At 33.4% G+C, this 25,075-nt stretch overlaps 1 protein-coding gene across 2 annotated transcripts in view; it reads right to left on the bottom strand.

The window, feature by feature from the left end:
* Positions 1–10,016: 10,016 nt before the first annotated feature.
* Positions 10,017–25,075, bottom strand: part of OTOGL (otogelin like) — a 131,040-nt gene continuing 115,981 nt past the window's right edge. For both annotated transcript variants that reach the window (XM_069490675.1, XM_069490676.1), the window contains 13 exons: positions 24,809–25,021; positions 24,289–24,393; positions 23,869–23,976; positions 21,123–21,224; positions 20,702–20,806; positions 20,568–20,608; positions 17,959–18,022; positions 16,645–16,823; positions 16,075–16,179; positions 14,710–14,829; positions 13,347–13,392; positions 10,886–10,965; positions 10,017–10,217 (listed from right to left, as the gene is read on the bottom strand). In XM_069490675.1, the coding sequence (XP_069346776.1) occupies positions 10,017–10,217; positions 10,886–10,965; positions 13,347–13,392; positions 14,710–14,829; positions 16,075–16,179; positions 16,645–16,823; positions 17,959–18,022; positions 20,568–20,608; positions 20,702–20,806; positions 21,123–21,224; positions 23,869–23,976; positions 24,289–24,393; positions 24,809–25,021 (1,469 nt within the window). The remainder of the gene's footprint in view (positions 10,218–10,885; positions 10,966–13,346; positions 13,393–14,709; positions 14,830–16,074; positions 16,180–16,644; positions 16,824–17,958; positions 18,023–20,567; positions 20,609–20,701; positions 20,807–21,122; positions 21,225–23,868; positions 23,977–24,288; positions 24,394–24,808; positions 25,022–25,075) is intronic.

Raw genomic sequence — 25,075 nt, 5'->3', positions numbered from 1 at the left:
ATCTAGCAACAGTTGTGATGGGTCCATGCCTTCGTGGAGCTTATATTCTGGTGAGGGTCACTGAGTGCTATATACTCTAATACTGTACACAACCTGAACTCCTCTTTGCTCCTGTCGTTACTGCCTAAATCCAGGCCCTCTTCCCCTTTAATCTGGATACCTGGCATCTGTTCTTATTAAACTGACCCATAAACAGGTATCCCTATCTCTAGCTTTTCCCCCACTTGAATACATTTTCAACTGTCTCCCTTTTTTTAGGTGACAATTGTGACTTAACATTGTAAATTATGAAAAATATTTTTGGAAAGAGCAAATATAAATTTTAACATGAGTCATATCACTGAAAAAACTCAAGCACGATTTACAAGATTACTGTAACCTGTAGTCTGCCATTATCAAGAGTGGTTTTGCTTTGAACTCAGAGTCTTTTTCAGAGTCCTTTTTGATGTACGTAAAGATCTTTCTTAATGTTTTACCCTGTAAAGAAGCCAAGATCCGTCACATTCCAGAGTGTGGAAAACTGTACTGTTCTAAGGTTAAAATGAAACTGTACTGATGAATTAAAGATCAACATTAGAATATCTTTCCTTAAAACTGAAAAAATTAATGGTACTGATTTTTGTCTTTGCTTTTCTCATTGTGTTTCCTGTTCTTGCAAATATTTATTAATGTCCTCTTTCAAAGAAGATATTTTACTCAAAATTTTCTCATAAAAATAACATTTTCATAAGCTGATATATAATCAAAGTTAGCCAGGTTTCTATCACTTTTTAAGGGAAAACTGTTGTTGCTATAAAATTCATAAGCTTTATTTTGTTGTCTGAATTATAAGAGAAAGAAAATAAAAGATGAATTAGCAGCATTTTTCATCAGTATTTGGTTCCTAAATGTGATGCCAAAAGTTTTTTTGTTGTTGTTCTGTAATTAGACTTGCCTTTTCTACAATGTAAAATTCCCTAAAAATTTATACTATTATCATTCTAGCATGTTCATTTATATAGTATAAAATACTTATTACAATAGATCTTTTATGAAAACATATTCAATCAACCAAATTAATCCAAATTAATTTACTTTGAGTAAATATGGTATGCTTAGTAAAGTGTTACTGGCCTCACTTCAAAATCTAAGATTAAAACTTGGATTTATCTGTATCCCTTGGTGTGGGTTAAAATACAAATTTCATGTTAAGAATTGGGACTAAACAAAAAGGATTTTCATGTATGGGGTGGGGGTAGCTATGAAGTAATTTAGTTCTAGTCCATTAAGTTTATAGCTTTCTTGATAGATTTGTTAAGGAGTATGCCAGAACACGCAGGAATTTATTTATTTAAGAGATTATCAGCACATTTAATACACTTAATTAATGAATTTAGTTTAGTAAACATTTACTGAGAAATTTTGATGAAAGTATCTTGGATGCAGAATAGGAAAGAATAGACAGAGCAAATCCCTGTGTGACTGCAAAGGCTTTATATCCAGAGGGGAAGATTCATTATCCTTAGACTTTGAAATGTCAGAGAAAAAGAAGAGAAGAGTAGAAGACAACTGAGCTCTGTGAGCTCACTGGAATGGGAAATGACCCTGGCTGGTCTAAGCATAATACCCTAACTCCTATAGTAGTCAAAATTCTAAAATGAAGACACCTAAGATTCCCACCCTTAGTACTCACACTCTGTATAATTCTCTTCCCTTGAAGATGGGTGGGACCTGTGAATATAACAGGATAGTCATTTCCATGATTATGTTATGTTATGTAAGACTTCACTGTAGCAGAACAAGAGAGGGATTCTCCTGGCTTTGGAGAAGTCAGCTGCCATGATGTCAGATGACCAAGTGGTTAGGACATGAACATGGCCTCTAGTAGCTGAGAGTGTGCCCAGCTGACAGCCAGCAAGAAAATGAGGATTTCAGTCCTACAATCACAAAGAATTTAATTCTGCCAACAACGTGAAGGAGCCCCCAGAACAAGGACTTCAAACCTCAGATGAGACTGCAGTCCCAACTAACAATCTAACTTCAGCCTGGGATACCCTGAGCAAAAAACCCACTAACTTGTATCCAAACTCCTGACCCAGTGAAACTGTGATATGATAAATGTGCTTTGTTTTAAGCAACCAAATTTGTAGTAGTTGGTTTCAAACCAATAGAAAACTAATACACACCCACAGTCACTGTGATTGGCCAATCATTGTACAGGATTTTTGAACCAGCGCCCAGAGATAGATGCCCTCTCTTTTTTGTTGACAAAGATAATAAAAGTTGTTGCCTCAAAGCCTCAGTGGCCATGTGCAAAGTCCCAGTGGCCAAAGTTGCACATGGAGGAACCAGCAATATGTGGGAGAAAACAATGGCAGAGCAAGTGAAGCAGAGATTAATGTGAAGCAGAGATTAATGCATTCAAGTCCCAGAATTTCATTCTCTCCTGCCTATCTCAAAGTTTAGTTATTGTTAGAGGAAAATGTTTATCTCAAATTCTTTGAAGGACATCTCTTGAAGTGACACTCATGCTGCAGCCACTACCTCCCCTGGGTAAGTAACATCGTTGGGATTTGAACTCAGTCTAGTTCTAGACTCTGGGCTCCCTACCATTAATTACATAAAGAGCTATAGAATCTCCTTACCAATTACTTAAATAATTAATTTCCTCTTCTTTGATATAATTTAGACCAGCTGCTGCTAAAGCAAGGAAATGAATACAACTAAAGATATTCAGGTACTACTTTTATGATACCGTCTATTATATTTATAGCCCAGGTACTTATTCTAAAATTAAGAAATGCTTTTCTAAATGTGTACTTTAATGTACTGTTCTTAACATAAAATAATTCTCATACATTTTATTATACATTTATTATCCTAATATTATAGTCAGCTTCTTTCCTGAAAACTCCATTGTAAAATTTTCTGGTTCTTTTGTTCAGTGTTGATATTTGAATCTCAGAGTTTGTACTCTTCCAACATAAAACAAGTAATAAGACTTAGAGAGCAAAAAAGTATACTATACAGATTACAAATTATAAAGTTCTTCTCGTGCAAATAAAGAGCCAAAAAATAAATGTTCATCACAGGTAAGAAGAAAACATTGTGCTCCATTTCAACTATGTATGCCACATAGACGTGCACACATGCATGTTATTTTAACCAAAATCAAGCTGCTGAATATGGTCAGTTTTTGACAATGACAGATATATGCAGTGATCTTTTTCAATATTTTCTAATAATCTTAAGTGAAGTGAAACAAGTACGAAGTTGGCAAATTTTAAAAGGCAAGTGGGAGTTTTTCTTTTACATACAAACAAGCATTATTATCTTCAAATATGGGCCACAAATTCCACATAAATTACAATGCAGCCTCCTTTTCTAAAGCTAATCAGTTTCTTATTTTCTATAAAGTGTTAATATTTGTTTGAGATTGATAACATTCAAAATAGCTAATACTAAAGAAAAAATATTTTTAAATGAGTAGAATTGTTTATGCATTGTGCAAGTAGTAAAATTTATGCTTTGGTGTGATTTTAGTTTTAATCTCCTAAGATTCTAAGGACCTCACTATCTATTTAAAAATAAAACAAAACAAAATCCATTTTTTTCAGATTCCAAAATAAACATTTGCTTATTGAAGAGAATTTGGAAAATATATACAAGAGAAATTCACCCATAATCCCATCAGCCCAAGATAGCCAGTGTTGAACAGATTTATGTATTCCTTACCAAGATATTTTCTGTGCAATGTACATATACCTTTTTTAAACAAGATTGGAATAATATAGTTTTATATCTTGTTTTTTCACACATTTTGTGTCAGTAGAGAATCTTTGAAAATACAGTTTTGAATCATGTGTAATAATCCAAGTTATAAATTTCCCAGTTTATATAATAACCACGCTATAGAATTATAGAGTATTTGTTTCCAAATTTTTCATACCATAAAAATATTTAAATGGGTCTTCAAATTTAAAATTGTATATCACCAACACTCCTTAAGGTATACTTGACTAATGTTTCTCTAAACATTGAAGAAATAGAAAGCTTGAAAAATAAAACAAAATCACAAAGTAAAATTGTTTAACAGAATAAAACTGAATTCAGAAGAAAATCTGTAAAATAGTGAAAAGTCTACCAGAAATAGTAAAAGGAGATAGCTTACATATCTCACACCTCTCATTCTTAAACCCAGAGTTTGGAGAGCTATACCTACCAGAAACTGGTCAGTGACCATATTATTATACAACTATAACTCTCAAAAGTAGCTAAAGTTTTTCTCAGTCCAATTATCTCTGCTGCAGAAGCACTTATAAAAATATAAAATTTTTAAGAATTTAAAAATTATAAAATTATACATTTGAGATCAGGGGAGGCAGAGGGAAAAGCCAAAATAAATAACCAGAAATACAAAAATTATTTATGTGGATATTTTGTATTAATTTTTCTGCAGCAAACAATGTGAGTTTGTTTTTTGCTCTTCTCCCTTCCAACATGACATACTAAACAGTTAAAAGACTTTACTGATTTAATAAGATCGCATCTTGTAGGGTTTTTTTTCTTTTTTGAGGGGGGGTGCAGACAGAGTCCTGCTCTGTCACCCCGGCTAGAGTGCAGTGGCATCACCATAGCTCACAGCAACCTCAAACTCCTGGGCTCAAGCGATCCTCCTGCCTCAGCCTCCCGAGTAGCTGGGACTACAGTTGCGCCATCATGACCAGCTAATTTTTCTATTTTTTGTGCAAATGGGCTCTCTCCCTCTTGCTCAGGCTGGTCTCGAACCCCTAACCTCAAACGATCCTCCCGCCTCGGTCTCCCAAAGTCCTAGGATTATAGGCGTGTATTTCTGAGCCTACGAGGAAATATGGATATGCATGCACCCCCCCCCGCCGCCCCCCCCCCCACACGTTGATTGATGTAAGGGAAGTGAGGTGAGGAAGGGGAGGAAAAAAGCAAATGCAGGTCAGATTGTTAGCAGGCCACAGCTCACATTCACGTATCTGGAAAGGCCAGCTGAACCACTGCATCGTGGAACCGTCGCTGGGAGTGAGGAGCGACAGGGAACAATGTACCTGCAGGATCCTGGGCCTGCAACTCCTCGGTCAGAGTTCACCTCACAGGGTATTAATTCCTCCTTTCTCTCAGGCTGCATTACCCAGTTCATCAGAGCATTCATGGGAGCACGTGTTTCTTCCAGGTCCAGAAGTGACGGGGGAAGCCAGAGCTCCCGTGGCAGGCACTGGGGAGGGAAGGAGTCCTTCCTCCCAGAACAGCGAGACAGCGACCAGAGAAAGGCGGGCAGGCCAATGGCTGGGCCTGGGCCTGCTGCGCATGTGCCGTGCTGTTCCCGTCCAGCTGCGTCTGCTCCCAGGTGAAGCTATCACGAGGGTAGAAGCAGCTCGGCGCCTGCAGGGCTGAAACGCGAGCCTGCGTCTGAGCGAATCTGTGCACGACCACAACAGGAGGGGTGCGCACATCGAGTCCAGTTTATCACCTCCTAATCACCTTTCACTCACTCCACTATGGCTTTTGTCTATAATAAGAAACACCAGTTTCTATGAATTCAAAGATTCCTCATCAGCATTTGACAGACAGTAACTCCAGTCCCTTGTATGACCTGGTATTCCCTTGGTTCAACGATCCCCATCAAGGCTGTAGGCTTTACTTCAATTTCCATGGCCATTCTTTCTCAGCCTCCTTCCCTGCCTGTTCTTTTCCAATATGATCTTTTAGATGTCAGAGGTCTCAGGACTCAATCTTTGGTCCTGTTTTGTTCTCACTACACACTCGCCCTAGCTAACTTCTTTCATTCTCATAGCTTCATACTATTTACATATTAACAAATCCTAAAGGTATTTTCAACAGAGGCTACTGGTCTTGGCACCAGACCAATAGAAATAGCCACATACTAATAACTTCATACAGTTGTCTAATCAGCCATATTTACATGCCCAGAATTGGATTCTAAACCTCCTTCCCCACCTTCACCCCCCAAATGCTCCTTTCTCTCCAAAGTCCCGACCTCCAACCATTCAGTTGCTCATCAAACTCAGAGGCATTCTCAAAATACTTTTCTGTATGATAGTGATTACCAAGTCTTCTTGAATTTAATTCCAAAATATATCTTATACACTACAATTTCTTCCATCTGTCCCGTCACTACCGTTTCTCACCTATTCTACAGCTATAGCATCTTACCAGTCTCTTTGCTTATTATTTGGTTTCCTGGTCCATCTCACCCACCCCATCCTGTACCACCCTCTCCATTACTGAAAATGCACAAAAAAAATGCACATTCCCACTCTATCAATTCCCTGATCTATCCATGTCCTTCCCTCCCACAAGACCTTAACACATGCTGTTGCCTTCACTTGGAAATGCTTTATTGGATAATTCATACTCATCCATCAGGTCTCAACCTACAAATCACTTACTCAGAGACTTTGCCTTACTTTCCACCCATTCCAAATTAGATTTTTCTATGTCACTATCCTCATGGCTACTTCTCTTCCTTTTTGCATTTCTCAGAACTTAGAATTGTTCTTTGATTTATACTAGTATATTTTTATTTTATATCTAATTTAAGTATTTGGAATATGTGATACATTCATAGTTCAAAGATCAAAAACTATATTAAGGTCTACATTGAGAAGTCTTGTTTCCATCCTAGTCTCCATCTGCCCTGATCCACCTCCACCATTTGTTTGTGCCATTCTCTTAGTTCATTGTTTACTCTTCCTCTGTAAATACAAGTACTATAATTATATTTTCTTATTTTGGCCCATTTAAAAAAAAAACTAGCATTCTGCATATGCTATTCTATATTTCTGTACTTTATTTCCTTTAAAACTATATTTTAGAGATCATCCCACACCAATATACAAATTTCTTTGCCATTCTTTTTTTCAGTTGCACAGTATTACATTATATGAAATAACATAGTTTCTTCAACTTTTGTTGGTTCCAGCCTTTTCTATGATAAATAATAAATAAATAATAAATAAATAAATAATGCTGCAATTAATAATCTTCACAAGGGACATTTATGTTTGTGTAGGATATGTATCTTAGATAGTTTGGTCAAACCAAAAAGAAAGCATTTCTATTATTAGTATACATTTCTGGGTTTTCCTTAGGATTTCTACAATTTTGTGTAATCACCAATGGCACATAAGAGAGCTTGTCCTCCCAGAATCTTAATAAATAAAAGTGTTCGTTAAACTTCTGAATTTTTACTAGTTTGGTAGGCAAGAAATTGTATTTCAGTGTAGATTAAATGTAAAATACTTTTATTAAAAGTGTTCTCAGTTATCTTTTTTGTTAAAGGATCCACTAATATTATTTCTTTTTCTTTGAGCCATTATTTCATGTCCTTAGCTTATTTTCCTTAATTTATCAATTTTTTTTCTTTTATGATTTTTCAGCTTTGTATATACCTAGCAAGATTAGACTTCCTTAGTGATATGCTGCAAATATTGTTTGGTTTTACTTTTTTTTAGATTTTTTTTTTTTTGGCCAGGCAGACTTTGTTTGTTTTCAGTTTTCTTATTGTTAAATTTATCAATCTTTTCTTTTGAGCTTTTAGACATTGAATCGCCACTAAAACGGCCCTCCACACTCTAAGAATATAATGAATTTCTTCCCTATTTTCCTTATCTTGTTTTGTTTTTGAACATTTAAATCTGTGATTCATTTAGTTTATCCTGGTATCAGTGGATGTACGAATCCAAATTTCTCTTTGTCCAAGTGACTACCCAGTTGTCCCAACACCATTTATTTATTGAAGGCCCTTCTGCACTGTTATGCTGACTTGAGAGCCACCTTTATCATATACTACCTTCCAGTAAGTTTCGAAATTTCCTTCTGGACTTTCTCACACATACAGCTATTTAATGCCTGCTTTCTTACTGGACTCTAAGTTGCCTGAGGGTGAGGACTGTGTCTGTTTTGTTTTGCCTGTGTCCCCAGAGTTTAGGATAGTGCCTGGTACATGACAGACCCTCAATACATATTGGTTGTATTTGGTGAATGTTTATGAAATTCTAGGAGACTGTTTCCCTTTTCCCCACAAATAGGTTTAAAGGGTATTTAATATTTTTAATTTAATAAATATTTTACAGACACTGGAAATAAAAAAATGGGTGATAGACAATATACAATTATGTACTTCTATTTGAGGTACATAACATTTTCTCTTAAGCCAAATATTAATATTTTAACCGAAACGTTTAATTCAATATATATCTTGACAGGAATCAAAGAATATTAAAATTTTAACATCTAAAGGAAACACTTACAGTAAGCACAAACAATATAAATCAATTTTTATATACAGTAGACACTTGCAGATACAATATATAGTTCTTTTACCCTTTCTAAGTAATCCTGGAGGTCTAAAATATTTAATAAGTGGCAATATTTCTGGGAAGCATTATTTTGAAATGGAAACATTGGTATGTAAAAGCAAGTCGCCCAACTCGCCCAATTCAAGCTTGATCTTAGCCCATCAGGCCCCGGTATTTGCTTTTTGGTGCAACTTTGCTATTGTTATTTATTATACTTATTGATGTTTGACTTCATTTCATACCCACAATTGCACTAAGTAGGTCATTCACTCCTTTATATCGAGGAGGAAACTCAGACAATTATACACTATAGCTGGCAAAGAATTTGGGGATTTGCGAAGATCTCAGGACATATTCCTTGCAAATGTCAATAAATCTACTGTATTTAAAAAGTGCAGCATTCAACTGTAGAATTATTAATACATTCAGATAATTTTATTTCATTCTTCATTGTCAAAACAGCAGCATTAACAGCAAAATAGCACTCAACTTCAATAATATGCAAATACATCTTAAAAATCAGATGTTAATGAGACAGCAAGTAACTACCTGTTAAATAGTAGCAATATATTTAATAGCCCTTTTAATGGTATAAAAAATAGAAGCTCAAGATCTCCCTCGCTTATTTAGCAACGATGTTATCTTTCCTTGCCCCTTATTACCGGGATATCAGTGTATGGGGGGCATTTTTTACAACATGTTGAACTTAAAAATTTTAATAGTATCCAATGCAAACTCTTTTAAGAATGAAAGATTCTCTAATAGACATCTTACTATACTGTTTAAAATAAAAGAACATAGGACTGGAATGAAGGAGACCTAGAACTTAATCCAACTGTGAACATTGGATTGTTCACTGAATAAATTTGTACAAGTCACACAGCTTCTCTGGTTATATATTACACCTACATAATGAGTGGAATTTGCCATAACATCCCCAATATTCATTCAGATTTTAAATAATCTAAAATCCCATGGTCCGATGATTTGTCTCTAAGCATACCATTCTTTATGGCTATCTAGATGCCAATTCTAGCTGATTACATTTACTAAAGGTTAAAGATTAAAGGGTGTCTTTTTTGTAATTTTTATTTCAAAATATTAGGAGGTACAAGTGTTCTTCTTACATGGACGAATGGTATAATGCTGAAATCAGCGCTTTTGTTGTTCTCGTCACCAGAATAGTGTACATTGTACCCAATAGGTAAGTTTTTATCCCTCCACTCCCTCCAACCCTCCCCCCTTCTTAGTGTCCAATGTCCTTTACACAACTTTATGACCATGTATATGAAAGGGTGTATTAAACTGGATACCTATGGCAGACTTTGCAAATCAAAAAAAATAACTATTGAGTGGAATTGAAGGAATTTTGCAAAATAACCTTCTAATTGATGGGAAAATTTCAGATCTGCTCCATATTGCAATTTTATACATAACAGCATTTCAGCTGAACAACATGCAACCATTTGATTTTCTATAAAAGAATAAAGCAATAAATCTAATTTTGCTATTTAAGCTGTATATATTTTGATACCAAGTGTTAAACTGCCAAACAGTATACTGTTTAACAAAATTCTGAAAAATATTGTTAAACAGTATAAATCTGCCAAGTGCCTAAGTAATAGTGATAGAAGTTAACTCTATGTGACAATATGATGTTGTATAGAGTTTTTGAAATCCTAGAGTTTAACTCCACTGGCACGTGCAATCCACAGGTTCCTGGAGAGTGTACATAATTTCAGTGCCATTTCCTGAGCAATACAGAGGCACGGTCAAGTTTCTCACTCCATTTTCACGACAGCACTTGCAGAACCTTAGGTGACTTTCAATATTGATGTTATATATGGTAGCTGATGGGCATTTTCCATCACAAGATGCAACATTTATCTGTAAGGAGAGACAATGAGAAAAAATGTCTTAAAATTTTTAAAACCCTGGTTATTATTCGATTACACTAAGAAGTCAGATGAAAGTAAGGCTTTCTTCCCCATCATTTCAACACTCAACCTTCTGCATGTTCGAAAATTGTGGTAAATACTAAGTTGAAACAACTCACATAAATTAAAGAAATGTTTTATGGCAATGCCCAACATAGCAATGCTGACATAACTCAAGGGATGAAATGTGCACACATAGCTAGACATACATATGGAACATGTTAATCACAACCTAATGATTCTATTGTCACCTGTGTTATGTCATGACTCAAGTAGACTATAGAATTGGACAGGTCATATTAAAGGGGCAAAATTAAAAGTAGGGCTCTTCTTGTTGAGTAAAATTTTATAGTTAAGATAATATATAGTCAAATATATTTAGATTTAATTTCCATCTCTCTGGATTGCAATTATCATTCAAAATTGTTGATTATGCTAAGAATAATTCATACTTCTTCACACACAGAATATTTTAATATTAGAATGTAGGAATAATCTCAAAGTTAAATATTACAAGTGTTAGCATTTTGTTGGCTTACAAACTTATTAGTTCTGTGACACACATACTTCTGGAAAGATGCATGCCCTTTATGTAACAAATGATATTTTTCCACTTACAGGGCTTTGGCTGACACAGTCTTGTTTCCTTATGATTGATTTAATGATCACTTTCTGGCATATTCTTTCTTCTCGTTTGCCTAATAAAATATAAAATGTACTTATTCATCAAAAGGCCCATGTCAAATTGTTTCTTAATTCAGTTAAACATATGAATATATTTACAATTGAAAATTGATATATTTATATGAAATACATTCCAGTTTTAAAAGATATTTAAGACTCCACTCTTTCATATTTTATGTGCAATATTTATTTTCACCTTTTAAGTAGACTATCTTATGTTTTCTAGCTTTATAATTATTTATTTCTACTTTTTATCTTATCTTAGAATAATTATAAGCATAAATTGAAAATATTTTATACACGTAATAATGCTAACATCAACATGTGTGTGGTATACATGTGTGTTTAAAGTAATTTTTGGAATGAACCATAGTATAAGTAAATATATACATACATAATTAATGCATAAGTACACATATACATTTAATTTTAAAATAAAAATCGAGATTTAAAATCACATTACCTAACGAATACAAATACAAAATAATGCAAAAATGTAATTGAATTATTTATTAACCATATTGAAATATATGGATGAGTAATACTTGATTTTATGGCTCTGAAATGCTCCCATTATGATTTCAAATAAAAACTCTTTATATTCCTTCATAAAATATTAATGAGTCTGTGTGATGGATTATCGCTTGATAATACACCTAAGAATATATATTTAATGCTATGATAGTGGATGTAATCCTTCAATCAATATGCAAAAAACAAATTCTCACCTCACTCTGTTACTAACTTGCTTTACCCATATAAAAAGGATAAGTTTGGAGACAGACACATACAAGAAGGAACATATGTGAACATGAAGTTGGCCATGTACGAGCCAAGGAGAAAGGCTTTAAGCAAATCTCTCCCTCATAGCCCTCAAAAGGAACCAACCCTGTTAACTCTTGGTTTTGGATATCCAGTCTCCAGAACTGAGGCAATACATTTCTGTTGTTTAAGCCACCCACGTTGTGTTACTTTGTTACAGCAGCCCTGCAAACTAACAGAATTACAAAGTAGATGTCATGCCATTTCATGTTGAACTTGTTTGTTTATTGTAGGTGCATATGTATATGTTGAATTTGGCTTTTCACATGCCCTATTTATAAAAACTCAGTCATTCTTCATTCTAGCCCAGCCACTAATCAGCAGAAGGCATCATTCAGCCTCTGCCCTCTCCTAAAACTTGTTTGCGTGATGTTCCAGAATATCACAAGTAGTTAAGAAGCAGCCTCTGAAATCAGGCCTGGAGCAGATTTGCAGCATTACTGCTCAAAAGAGGTATGACTTGGACAAATTACTTAACCCCCTCTAAAATTAAAATCGGAATAATATCAGAACCTATTTCATGGGATTTTTTTTTAAGGAATAAATATTGTGTAGAAAACTTAGGAGAGTTCTTGATTTATAAGCTGTACTATGTTCAGTTGTATATAACTATGTTGTATCAATATTTTAATGCATTCTAATATTCTGTTCAATATGACTGTACAGCTCAAAATAGACAAGACTCTTACATATTCATAGGACTTCATCCTTCATGAAAGAAGTTCAGAAATCTCTCTTAGGAGTCATCCCAATTTGTACCTAAGAATCCATCCCTATACCACGACATTATTAACTTGTACTGTGTTGGGTCCCTTACCTGAAAACTTCTCTAAACAATTGTAAAATTACTATCTCTGCCAATTTTCTTAAAACTCTTATTTTTATATTGATATAAATGCAGGAACACTTTAAAAACAAAAATGATATGGTCTCATGAATAGACCTCCATTCTATCTCAGTCCTTAAAATCATTCAACATCACTATGAAATAAATCTTATAATTCAAACTAATATAAAACAGATTGAATTCACATAACTTTAATTACCAAAATAATCATGGGAACTTTGACGTATAGTAGACTATAAATACAATTCTCTAAAATGGTATTTCACAAATTTATTGTATGGAACCATAAACTTGCTCTTGTTCAAATAGGTTTGGAAAATACTACATTCCATATGTGCTTCCTTATTGGAGTCACAATGCCATCTCACTGTAACCTACTTAACTTTGTGGAAGTTCAGCATGTTCCAAAGAAAATTGACCATAAGATATTTTAACTTAAAATCTATTAAAGTCCTATGCAGTATCCTTTGAGACATGCCACAATAAATTTCCAATATTTAAATTAAAATTAATCTCAATTAAAACACCTTATTCACACTCCAGAAGATAAAGACTAAATTGCAAAGTTATCAATCATATGACAAAAAAAGCTTTAAATAACATACTTTACAAAATTTGTTTGCCTCTTTGCATTATAGGCACTGAAGTTTATGAGAAAAAACATGGTCGTCATGAGTAATTAAAACAAATCTACCAATCTAATGCATGGAATGTGTCTTCACTTACAGATCTTACAACAGCCTTCATTATAAAGCTTTACAATCCCTTCATTCTAGGAAGAGAGAAAAGGAATAAAGTCAATAAATACAGTGTTCATCCATCTCCTCTCAGACTAGAAATAGAAAACTAACTTTCCTAATAGTTTTATTAAACATCACAAAGAACTATTTCTAATAAGAATTTCTTTCTTTAAAAAATTAGAAACAGATTTTTATTATATTATTTCTACATTAGCAATATGAATGAGTGCAAAGGATTACCCTACTTTAAAGAATACTTTTTAAATGCCACAAAATATTTTTACCAGAAGAAAATAAGAATAGGTATTCTAAATAGAGGCCATTATATATTTCAAATCCTTGAAATAACTTCAATTATGTTTCTGAATATAATTATATTCTGAATGTTAAAATATAATATCTTTTTCTTTAATATTTTATTTTTCAAAAAAATCCCCTACCTTAGGACGACTCTTGTCTAAGCCTAAATTAATAAAATTTTATTGATTAACTTTTATTGATTAGGAACTCTTAAAATAATTGCAAATTGCTTTAGTAACCTGCCAATTGCGATTAAAATAAAAGAATAATTTACTGTATAAACATGAGTCTGTGATATAAGATGAAGCCTAAGTTTCTTTCCAGAGCTGAAATTCTGTGACTTTAGTACATTTTATATCTAGCTAGCTAGCCATCATCATTGAAAAGGTACATCTTGAAAAAAAATCTGTGAGACTATGTTCTCTACGCAACAGAATGAAGCTCACTTTTCCTTAGGAATTATTGTTACCCAAATAATTAAAACTATTTTTAAAAACTTTAATAATGAAAATTGTATCATTTTCAAAAACCTCCTCTGCCAATAGGCTCTTCTCTGAGAGAATAGGGGATTGATAGAGTAAAGGATCAGCAATGCTATGACTTATGCTGAGTTCTCCAGTGGCCTGTGCTCTGAAAACTAAAGCAAATGTCATATAGGCCAGCACGTATTAAAGGGTGAGTGACATCATAAATCTGGAGGTTTGTTTAAGAAAGTGAATTGGCCAACCTCTGATTCATTATCTTATTAATCCATACTAAAAGGGAGGCCAGGTCTGCTGACAAAATGATTTTGCAATGATCCTTGAATCTACACATAAAAAGCCAAAGATAGCAAAGTATCCATTCATAGAGAATCAAAATTATTTGGAACACCATATCTAACTCAAAACAGCAAACTGAAGAAAACCAATAGAGCTTTTATTTATGCATGAAAGTAAAATATTCAGCATAATGAATAAGCTCTAATGTAAGTATGACCTTATAACGGAAAAGATTAATATGTATTTTCTAAATTGTATTTCATAATAAATTTTCTTAGAAAAACAAACCATTTTGCATTCAGTCTCATTAAAAGGGGGACAGACCATACTGTAGTTCAGAATCATAGCACCTTCATCAGTCTTAACACATTCATATGTGGTGCAATTATAGTGCCAAGTACTTCCCTCCTAAAAATAAAAGAGAAAGTTACTATTTTGCATATTTAAATCTGCTATATTTTTATGTAGAATATTTCTTATCCTCCTGAATAAATATCAAAAGTCAAGTCAAGATGCAGAGAGCTTCTTGTGACACAAAATATTTCACCTTAAAATGTCTCCAAATTTATGTAAAATGATTAAAAATACATATACGTGTATTGTGTGTAGTTGTATATGTTGGGTTTTATACAAGAACTGAGACGTAAATGTGAAGCGAAGCAATAGAGAGGAAAGAAGCAACTAGGTAACTGTTTGTACTACAAAATTAATTATCTATTTGGTCAAGTGTCAAAGGTCTTGCTCTAATATTTCTTCACTAATTATAAAACAACAAATCGTATTACTCATATTCCTCCTCTCCTGAGATTTGTTTATTCTTCCTTCTACTCCCTTATCACCAAAAAATATTTTAAAATATTTAAATGATAGTGTTTATTGACTTATGGTTCTAATTTTGTATACCTTATGGTTATTTTAAAACCTATTCCTATTTTTTAACAAATGTTTAACTATAACTACTGCTTCATTCCTGATTTCAGAATTCCTATTTAAGAATAAAGTTAGCTGAAATAATTATACAACTATTAGGCTTAATTGTTGACCTACATTTTTATTTTATAACCCACATTTTAAAATAATAGTCAGACTTTGGCTTAAAGATTACTTACGGACAAGTAAAGAATTTTAATAAACCTGATTACTTTCTTTTCTCTACATTCTAAATTTATGAATAGCTTCAGTTCTTCTATGAACCTCAATTGGAAAAGATCTGTAAGTTCAAGTATAAAAGCAGATAAAATACTCAAATTTAGGAAACATAGTAATATCTAACTTATCTGAAATCAAAAATTAGCTGTTGCATAGAAATGTTAATTGTTCTTTTCTTTGTAATGCTTAGAAATGAGTATTCCCCAAAACCCATTTCTTACATCTGGAAAACAAAACTGAGGATCTATGATAAAATAAGTTTGACAAACAAGTTAAACTTGTTTCTTTACAAAAGAAATTATTAGATACTTCAAAATGTAACAAATGTAACTATGTCCTGTGTGTTGTAAGTGTATTGTATATTTGTGTGTATTTTTTATGTAGGGGTATGTGTGTTGGGGGGGGCATTTTTCAAACTTATTTGACTCAAGAATGTCTTCTTCAGAAAGTAGCACAGAGAGCTACCCTCCAAGGAACAGATTTTAGGAAATAAAAAATTCATACCTCATATATAACTGATGTTCCATTTTCCATATGAAATTTGCAGGATGCATTTTTGCACATACCACAGCAATCGTAATCACTTGGGGATGGAGTGTATACCTGGTGCTGCACATAACGATACACGAATTAGCCACACAATATCAATATTCCTAATGAATTAATTCTGGGGAATTATTTTTTCCCAACATAACTATAAGCTGCCTCCAAATGTCTGTAAGCATGTAAGGTGGAATTTGAGGAGCCTCAAGTAATAACTGACTTTATATGGCTACACTAGAAGTGAAATAGATGTTAATCTTTATATCTAACAGCCAAGATTCTAAGCAGGTGTAACAACTTCAGGACAAGCAAGCTGGCAAGCTGTAGTTAATAAGACTGCTGAACAGTTTCCTCATACACAGGAAAGTGAAAATCTACAGCATATAGATATATTACAAAATAATTGACTGTAGAAGAACTACTCAAGTATATATTTTTAACTCATGAAGCATTCACTAGCTCAAATTCTGTAGGTGCCATTTTTAGACTCATTAATTACTCTCTTCAGAAGGACTTATAAAGAATACTTACAACATCACATTCTTTTGAACAATTCACCATGGTAAAATTCAGAGTGTGAAAGCCTGTATAGTTATCTTTTTCTTCTAGACATTCTATTGTATAACAGAAGTCCCCTTCCAAATACTTTATCATAGATTGTCCAGGATTCAATACTGATACTTCTTGAAATACACACACATCATCCTTTTCTAAGAATAGAAAAAATAGTCAACAAGAAAATATGCTACTGAGTTTTTATTAATCTATCACTGGAACTTATATTTTATTAATCTATCATTGGAGCTATATTTTCATTTGATGTGCAAGTTTTTCAAAACCAATGAAGATCTTCACCTTTATATATTGTTAATAACCCAATAGTTTACTTAATAATTAATGTAGTACATTTATTCCTTAACACACAATAAGAAATTTATCTGTAAAATCAACTGCTGTTTACAGTTTGAACTTCTTCCAAAAGCTGTATTTTATAGCAGGCTGCAGAATATGAAATCTCAGGGATGAGAAAACTACTCCCTGCTCCTTCTTTAGGACATATAACATGACCACTGTTGGAGGTGGATGTGGATGGAGGTAAAGTCTAATCCAATAATAGCCCTTTTCGTGATAGGATTAAATAATATTTCATGTTTTTAAATTATCATTTTGAGAGAAAATTTTCAATTTTCTAGTGTTACAAAATAAATGGTCATGTATATCACATTTCATGATGGATGTAGCTGATTTAATAATGTGTTATCATATCTTTAAAAGAGGCATATCAGGGTAGTCTGGTATAGTGAAGAACTCAATTCAGAAGCTCTTTGTGCCTTTCCAACACTGAACTTAAGCCTTCTCTCATATAAAAATACAAAACTTTAAAGCCATTGATCAAAAGGGTTTTTTCCTATTAGCCTATTAATACTTAAATATAACAATTTGTTACTTAACAGAAAAATCAACTTTATGCTTTACAATGTTAACATCAATAACAATAAAATAATGGGCCAAAACTTTATAATTTTGGATGTATAATTAAAAAAAAATTAAATATAGCCATATTAAAAAAAGCCCCAGTGTCCTCTTTAAAATTCTGTGAAGGCTTTGAAAAACATTTTCATTTTTCTGTCCTGTTATCAAATTTCTCAGAACATTTAGAGATATTACAGAAGAAGAAATTGAAAAATAATACTATATTTTTATACTCAAATAATGGCAAATGGCGTAAAATGTATATAACATTATACATATTCCAAATACTTTAGATTTTAAATTTATTCATAGTGAAAAACAGATACCTATGCTATTCATTTATAATTTGAAAGTTACAAAAGACATAGTTACCACAGAGATACTTTACACATCCACAGTCACTCTGAAAATTATGGTCTATTGTAGTAAATTCTCCCTATTAGAAAGATATTATTATTATTATGTTACTTATCATGTAGCTTATGACATAACAATTATAAGTATTTATTATATATATACATTTATAATATCTAATAAGTTGTCTACCACCTATAGCAGGTGCTTAATAAATATTTGATAGTGAATAGGCTTGGATTAACCCAGTGGTGACTTAATTAGTAGCCCATGGAAAAAATTCACAATAAATAATGTGACCACGGCTCACTCAATCTCTCTAAACTTTAATTTCCTTATCTGTTAAGTGAGTGAAGGTGGACAGGATGATCTTTATGAGCTGTCCTAACTTTGAAATTATATCATTTGATTCTGGGCTTCCAGAGGGCAATCAAAGATAATACTTGCCAACCCTGGGAACTTTGCTTCTTGGAAATGTTCTTGATCTGCTCTATAGAGGTGGTCCAGGGCTCTGATGTCTACATCTAAGCAAGGCTGCAGTGGCATATAGAACAGTCAAAGAAGAGTATAGTAGAGTGGTTAATAGCATAGTCTTAGGAATGGGACTGCCTTTGTGCCAATCCTGGCTGTGGTACTTACTAACTGATTTAGGGCACATTACTTAACCAATATGCTCCTCACTTCCCTCGTCTATAAAATGGGGATAATAATACTGCTTACCTATTTGGATTGTTGAGAGAAATAAGTGGATCAATATGTGTGAAGACCTTAGAATAGGGCTGACACACAGCAAGTGCTATATAACCTTTAGCTGTTAGTAAATTGTTGTCATGAGAGATACTCAAACTTTGCCCTATTGGGAATGATACAAATTCCTCCAAGCAAGCACAGGGCCATGCTTAAAGTTTCAAGAAATGTATTGTAAGCATCAGCTTATCCTGAGTGCATTTAATTTTCATATGGCATGAATAATAAAATGAATTTGATTCTTTACAAAAATAAATGATTCAAATAAATTCATAGCAATATATGACACTTTTTCCTGTAAGCTAATAATATCTTACTCTTTATAGTTCTTATAAGTTGTAAGTAGTTTCGTAAACATTAACTCATTTGATGTTTTAAGACTTTACAATAAATAATGTGACCATGGATTAGATAATTCCAATGGGACTGGAAACAAATAGAGTAATGGAGTTAAAAATAATAAGTCAAATTCTCCCAGTGTATAAGCTATTCCAAAGATTTTAAAAGGATGCATTAGGCTCACACTAACTCTTTTAGGTCACTTACCCGTGTGTTTTTTAATAGTTAAAGCCATATGCTCACTTTGTCCTCTCAAGCTGAGGCTTAAATATTCTATTCTTCCCTTCTGTACTTGTTTCCTTTGAGATCTTATCCACCCATTTAGTTACACTGTTATTGTAAGTTCCCCATTTCAATGTGAGAAAATGCCTTGATTGCTCTACCAACATTTAATATTACATGAAATATAATGGTAATTTTCTACTCCCAAGTGAGTATCACTCTCCATTAAAGTAAGCAGCAAAATCATTTTAGGCTACTTCCACTTTCTGGCTATTATGAATAGTGCTTCTATGAACATTTGAGTATTTGTTTTTGTGTGGACATATGTTTTCATTTCTTATGGCTATATACTTAGAAGTGAGATTGCTGGGTCATATGGTAGCTCTATGTTTAACCTTTTGAGTAACAGCCAAGCTATTTTCCAAAGCAGCTGCACCATGTTACTTTGCCACTAGCAGTGTATGAGGGTTTCAATTTCTCCACATCCTTGCAAACGTGTTATTTTCTTTTTAGCAGATGTGAAATTGTATCTCATTGTTTTGATTTGCATTTAAATGATGCTTAATGATGTTAAGCAGGCATCTTCTTATGTGCTATTGGTCATTTATATGTCTTATTTGGATAAATGTCTAGGTATATCCATATAATGAAATATTATTTAACAATAAAAAGAAATGAAGTGGTGATATATGCAACAACATGGATTAACCTTGAAAACCTTATGCTAAGTGAAAGGCACCAGATATAAAAGACCACATATTATATGATTTCCTTTATATGAAATATACAGAATAGGAATATGTAGACAGACAGAAAGTAGACTAGTGATTTCTGAGGGTTGGGGAGTTTAGAGGGAAATGAAGAGTGACTGCTAACAAATACAGGGTTTTTTTTTGGGGGGTGATAAAATTGCTCTAAAATTTTTTTAATTCAGGGTATTATGGGGGTACAAACATTTTGGTTGCATGAAATGCATTTACCTCACTCAAGCCAGGGCTACAACAGTGTCCTTCCCCCATAGAGTGTGCCCCGTTTCCATTAGCTGTGGGTTTACCCCCCCCCACTCTCTCTACCGATTGTGTTGATGGCTGAACAACTCTGTATGTTAAAAAATAACATACTACACATATTTATATATCAAATAAAATATTTTGTTGACCATTCTCTAATATCAGAGCACATTATGTTAACCCACTTAAAAGTATAATTTAATGAGGATAATTTCATTAACTCTGAGAAGAACTCAGAAATGAAAGAGATACAGGAAGAATAAACTGATTTAAATAATAGGACAAGCCAATCAAAATATATGTTCTTACCACTTCACAAGTTGGCATAACAAGGTTTTCACAGTTACATTCTAAAAGGCAAAAATCAACAACACATTTATTTAATACATTAATCAAAATACATCAACTTATTGGAATAAAATTTTAATATGAAAATTAGTTACCACAGTGCCATGTTGGACAACAACGACCAGATACATTTTTTTTCACAAGATTCATATCTTCTGCACAGGTGAGTAGTGGCATAGGACAAAGATTTGGTTCACAAACTAAAAAGAAAAATCACATGGATAAAGATTGATTTCACGTAATTGCCATTTCTAATTATCCACCATTTAGTTCACTGCCATAACCGATGTAGTGCATGAATTCATATTTCCCAAGTGCTGCCTCTCCCACCATCTGATTGCCATGTGTTGGTGAAGATAAAATGAAAGCAGGTGCAACAAGAGTAGGAATGCGGGAACAGCTCATCAAGTGAAGAGCACTGAAAAAGGGTCTGGTATCATGGTACAACTAAGGTGCACTGGACTTCTTAAATATTGGACACTTCTAAATATTTTAAATTAGTTAAGATACACTTACCACAGTAATACTGAGGACAACAGAAGTGTGTGGTATTAAGATCTACTGTGAGAAATTCCCCATCAGTACATAGTGGAACAGGTTCAGTGCAAGGTTCACAAACTAAATGTGAAACAAAAAGTCAGAAGTCATAGCTGAGCTAAAACAAATTAATTATTCATCCAGTTTACCATAGACAAATCAAATCAAAATAAAATGCATCATGTTTAATACAATAGGAAATAAGGAAAATAAGACATATCTTCTTATTTGGTCATAAAAACAATAATACTGTCTGAGTATATTGCTTTATGTTTTCCAAGCACAATGACACATAGAACACAGAAAGATAGAGCATTCAGATTTCTGGGGTAATTTGTTCTCACTAGGATCAAAATATCATTGATTTATTTATTTAAGTTTTGTTAATTCACTACCCTCGATTACTTCAATTTATGGATGAACACTGTAGTAGGCACTTGTTCTTCTGGGCTGCTCAGTATCCCCTCCCAACTTTGATAACAACTCTCTGAATGACCATGAAGAAATGCCTCACCCACAGAGTCTTGGAGTAACTGTTAATAAGGGTGCCCCACACCACTAGGCCACTGTGTAGGAACTCACATTGGACTAATCAGAATTGCTTTCAATGGAATTTGAATCACATATAGAGGAATACCAGGATAAGAAATAGATGGAGCTGGTTCAATCATTAGAGATCTCCACCTTGAGCATCTGGTTCTCTCCTTCCTAGGGCTTGTCTACTCTGCTTCATCTTGATTCTTCCTCAAAGCCTTCCAATAACTGGTTGTGCTTAAGCTAGCCAGAATCAATCAGCTTTGTTGTTTGCAGTCAATGAATCTTAACTGATTCAAAAGGATGTGTTTTGATTTCATCTAAGCATTTGACAAAATACAGCACCCTTTTATGATAAAAAAAACCCTCAACAACTAGGCATAAAAGAAACATATCTTAATTTTATTTTCCATCTATTTGCAAGTTCTGCTATTTCTTTTCTCAGTGTTTCATAGTTTTCCTTATAGAGGTCCTTTACCTCTTTCGTTAGGTATATACCTAGATATTTTATTTTCTTTGTTGCTATTTTGAAGGGTATTGAGTCTTTAATTTGGTTTTCTGATTGACAGTTATTGGCATATATAAATGCCTCTGATTTGTGTATATTAATTTTGTAGCCAGAGACTTTGCTATATTCGTTAATCAATTCCAGGAGTCTCATGGTTGAATCCTGGGGGTTTTCCAGATATAACATCATATCATCAGCAAAAAGTGAGAGTTTGATCTCTTCCTTCCCTATTTGGACTCCCTTGATTTTGTTCTCTTGCCTGATAGCAAGGACTCCAATACTATGTTGAAAAGTAATGGGGACAGTGGTCAGCCCTGTCTGGTTCCAGTTCTAAGTGGGAGTGCTTTCAATTTTTCCCCATTCAGAATGATGTTGGCTATGGGTTTGTCATATATGGCTCGTATCATTTTTAGGTAGGTTCCATCTACGCCTATTTTGTTAAGTGTTTTTATCATAAAAGGGTGTTGAATTTTGTCAAATGCTTTTTCTGCATCTAATGAGAGTATCATATGGTTTTTGTTTTTGCTTCTATTTATGTGGTGAATTACATTTATAGATTTACGTATGTTGAACCACCCCTGCATCTCTGGGATGAAGCCCACTTGGTCGTGGTGGATTATTTTTTTGATAAGTACTTGGCTTCGATTTGCTAGTATTTTATTGAAAATTTTTGCATAAAAGCCATACATGAGAAACATTCAGTATGATGTTTCTTATATACTGAATGGGGAACACTATACTGAACAGGGAAAAATTGAAAGCATTCCCTCTAACAAGTGGAACAAGATAAGGGTGCCCACTATCACCACTTATATTCAACACAGTGCTGGAAGTTCTAGCCAGAGCAATCAGACAAAAGAAAGAAATAAAGGGTATCCAAATCGGGAATGAGGAGGTCAAATTATCGCTTTTTGCTGATGATATGATCTTGTATCTAGAAAAATCCCAAAGACTCTACCAAGAGATTCCTATAATTGATAAATAAATTCACCAAAGTCTCAGGTTACAAAATCAATGTACGCAAATCAATAGCATTTCTATGTATCAATAACAGTAAAGCTGAGAATCAAATCAAAGACTCAATACCATTCATAATAGCTACAAAGAAAATAAAATGCTTAGGAATATACTTAATGAAGGAGGTGAAATCTACCTTAACTACCAAAAAATCTTTGATATTTCATTTGATATGGAAAATAGGGAATTTTTACTTTCATTGTTCAGTTCACCAGATAGAATATTTAGCTCCAGTCATTTCCCAGACATCTTTGTTTCTATCATTCTCTTTTGAGATTGATAACTCACACATGATACACAGAAGACAAAGTTTTAAAGAGGTCCTATAACGTCTTAGCAGAGCCCATTATTCTACTGGTTCTTCAAGGAAAGCCAGTGCTAAATTTTTCTTCAAAAAGAACTAGGCATTGGGGGAAAAAACTCAATTTTATTATCTTGGTCATGTTTGGACTAATACAGTCTTTGTTGAAAGGGGAAGTTACTGATTGTAATTAATTGCCAAGAGTCATTTAAAATGCCATACTTTATTTTCTACAGTTCTTGTTCCGTTGAATTCCTATAACATTAAAATACTGGTTACCATCAGTTCCATGAAATTCACATCAAGTAAGAGATTTTCCCTAGATCATCCATCTCCTTTCAAGAAATTATCTCCAAAATACTCACTACAGACAGGGGAAAAACAACAAGGTTCTTCCTGTTGAACTTGAATCATGAATTGGTCTTCTCTGCATTCTGGTGTTGAAATATTGGGGCATTTCAGTGGGTCACATTCTGCATAAATATAAAGATATTTAACAATTTGTATAGGGTGAGATGATAAAATAAATAGCGTTTAGGTCTCTTTGAATTTGTAATAATTAACTTATATTTAAAGGTAATTTTAGTGAAAATATATAAGAAATAACACTTTATTTATATATACACATATTTATAAAGAAAATACAGGTTTAAAAATTATCTTTAGCAATACAACTCCACAATCTTTTCTAATAAATCATTTCATTGGAGACAGAAAAAATGAGAATCTAATCCTTTATTCTGAATGAAACAATGAACCTTTATTTTTCCTAATTTATTACTCACCACATTTGTACTGTGGACAGCAAGAAAGAGGGCTGTAGCCAACAATCAATTTTTGACTATTTGTACATGTCGGAATGGTAGTTTCACACAAAGTCATGTCACATCCTAGAAATAAAAAACAAAGTATTAAAATATTAGTGAACATAACTAAAATCTTGTGCTGCTAACTCAAAAGCAGGGAAATGAATCTCACTATGCATGTTTTTACAGTGTAACTGAACCATTCAGCTCACAAAATGAAGCATATGTGAAAAGGCAGCAGCTTTCAGATTTGCCTATTAAGCTCTTTCACCTCTGACTGTCATAAATCAAAGATTCCCAGATCCTTTATCTTGTTGTGTATTGTAACGGCTAGAGTTCTGTATGCATATTTACAAAATCGAAAAAACCACAATATTGCAAGACTTGCTTTGATATGGCACATTTTTTTACACATAGCATCATACATACTCTGCTTTTTCACAAAGAACAACAACATACGCTGTACAATTAACTGACTATGAGGCTTCTGCGTACATACCACAAACTTCCCTTGAACAGCAGGTCCACTTATCAATGATGCCTATAACAACTTCAGCTTCTCGTTCACAAACTGGAGAGGGCTCTTCATCACAGTCAGGTTCTATAGGAATAATGCTTCCATTCTCCAGACATTTGTATAAGGCACATTCATCAATGCCTCCATTCCAAATCTCCCCGGCAGTGCGGGGTTGGTCTTCACTATCAGTGCATGCTTAAAAAGATCAACAATGCTACATCACTCATAACTTGGGCACTAAAATAAATC

Source organism: Eulemur rufifrons, chromosome 16, assembly GCF_041146395.1.
Source record: "Eulemur rufifrons isolate Redbay chromosome 16, OSU_ERuf_1, whole genome shotgun sequence".
Taxonomy (NCBI): Eukaryota; Metazoa; Chordata; class Mammalia; order Primates; family Lemuridae; genus Eulemur; species Eulemur rufifrons.
Note: the sequence above shows the minus strand (reverse complement) of the source record. Positions and strands in the feature narration are given on the sequence as shown.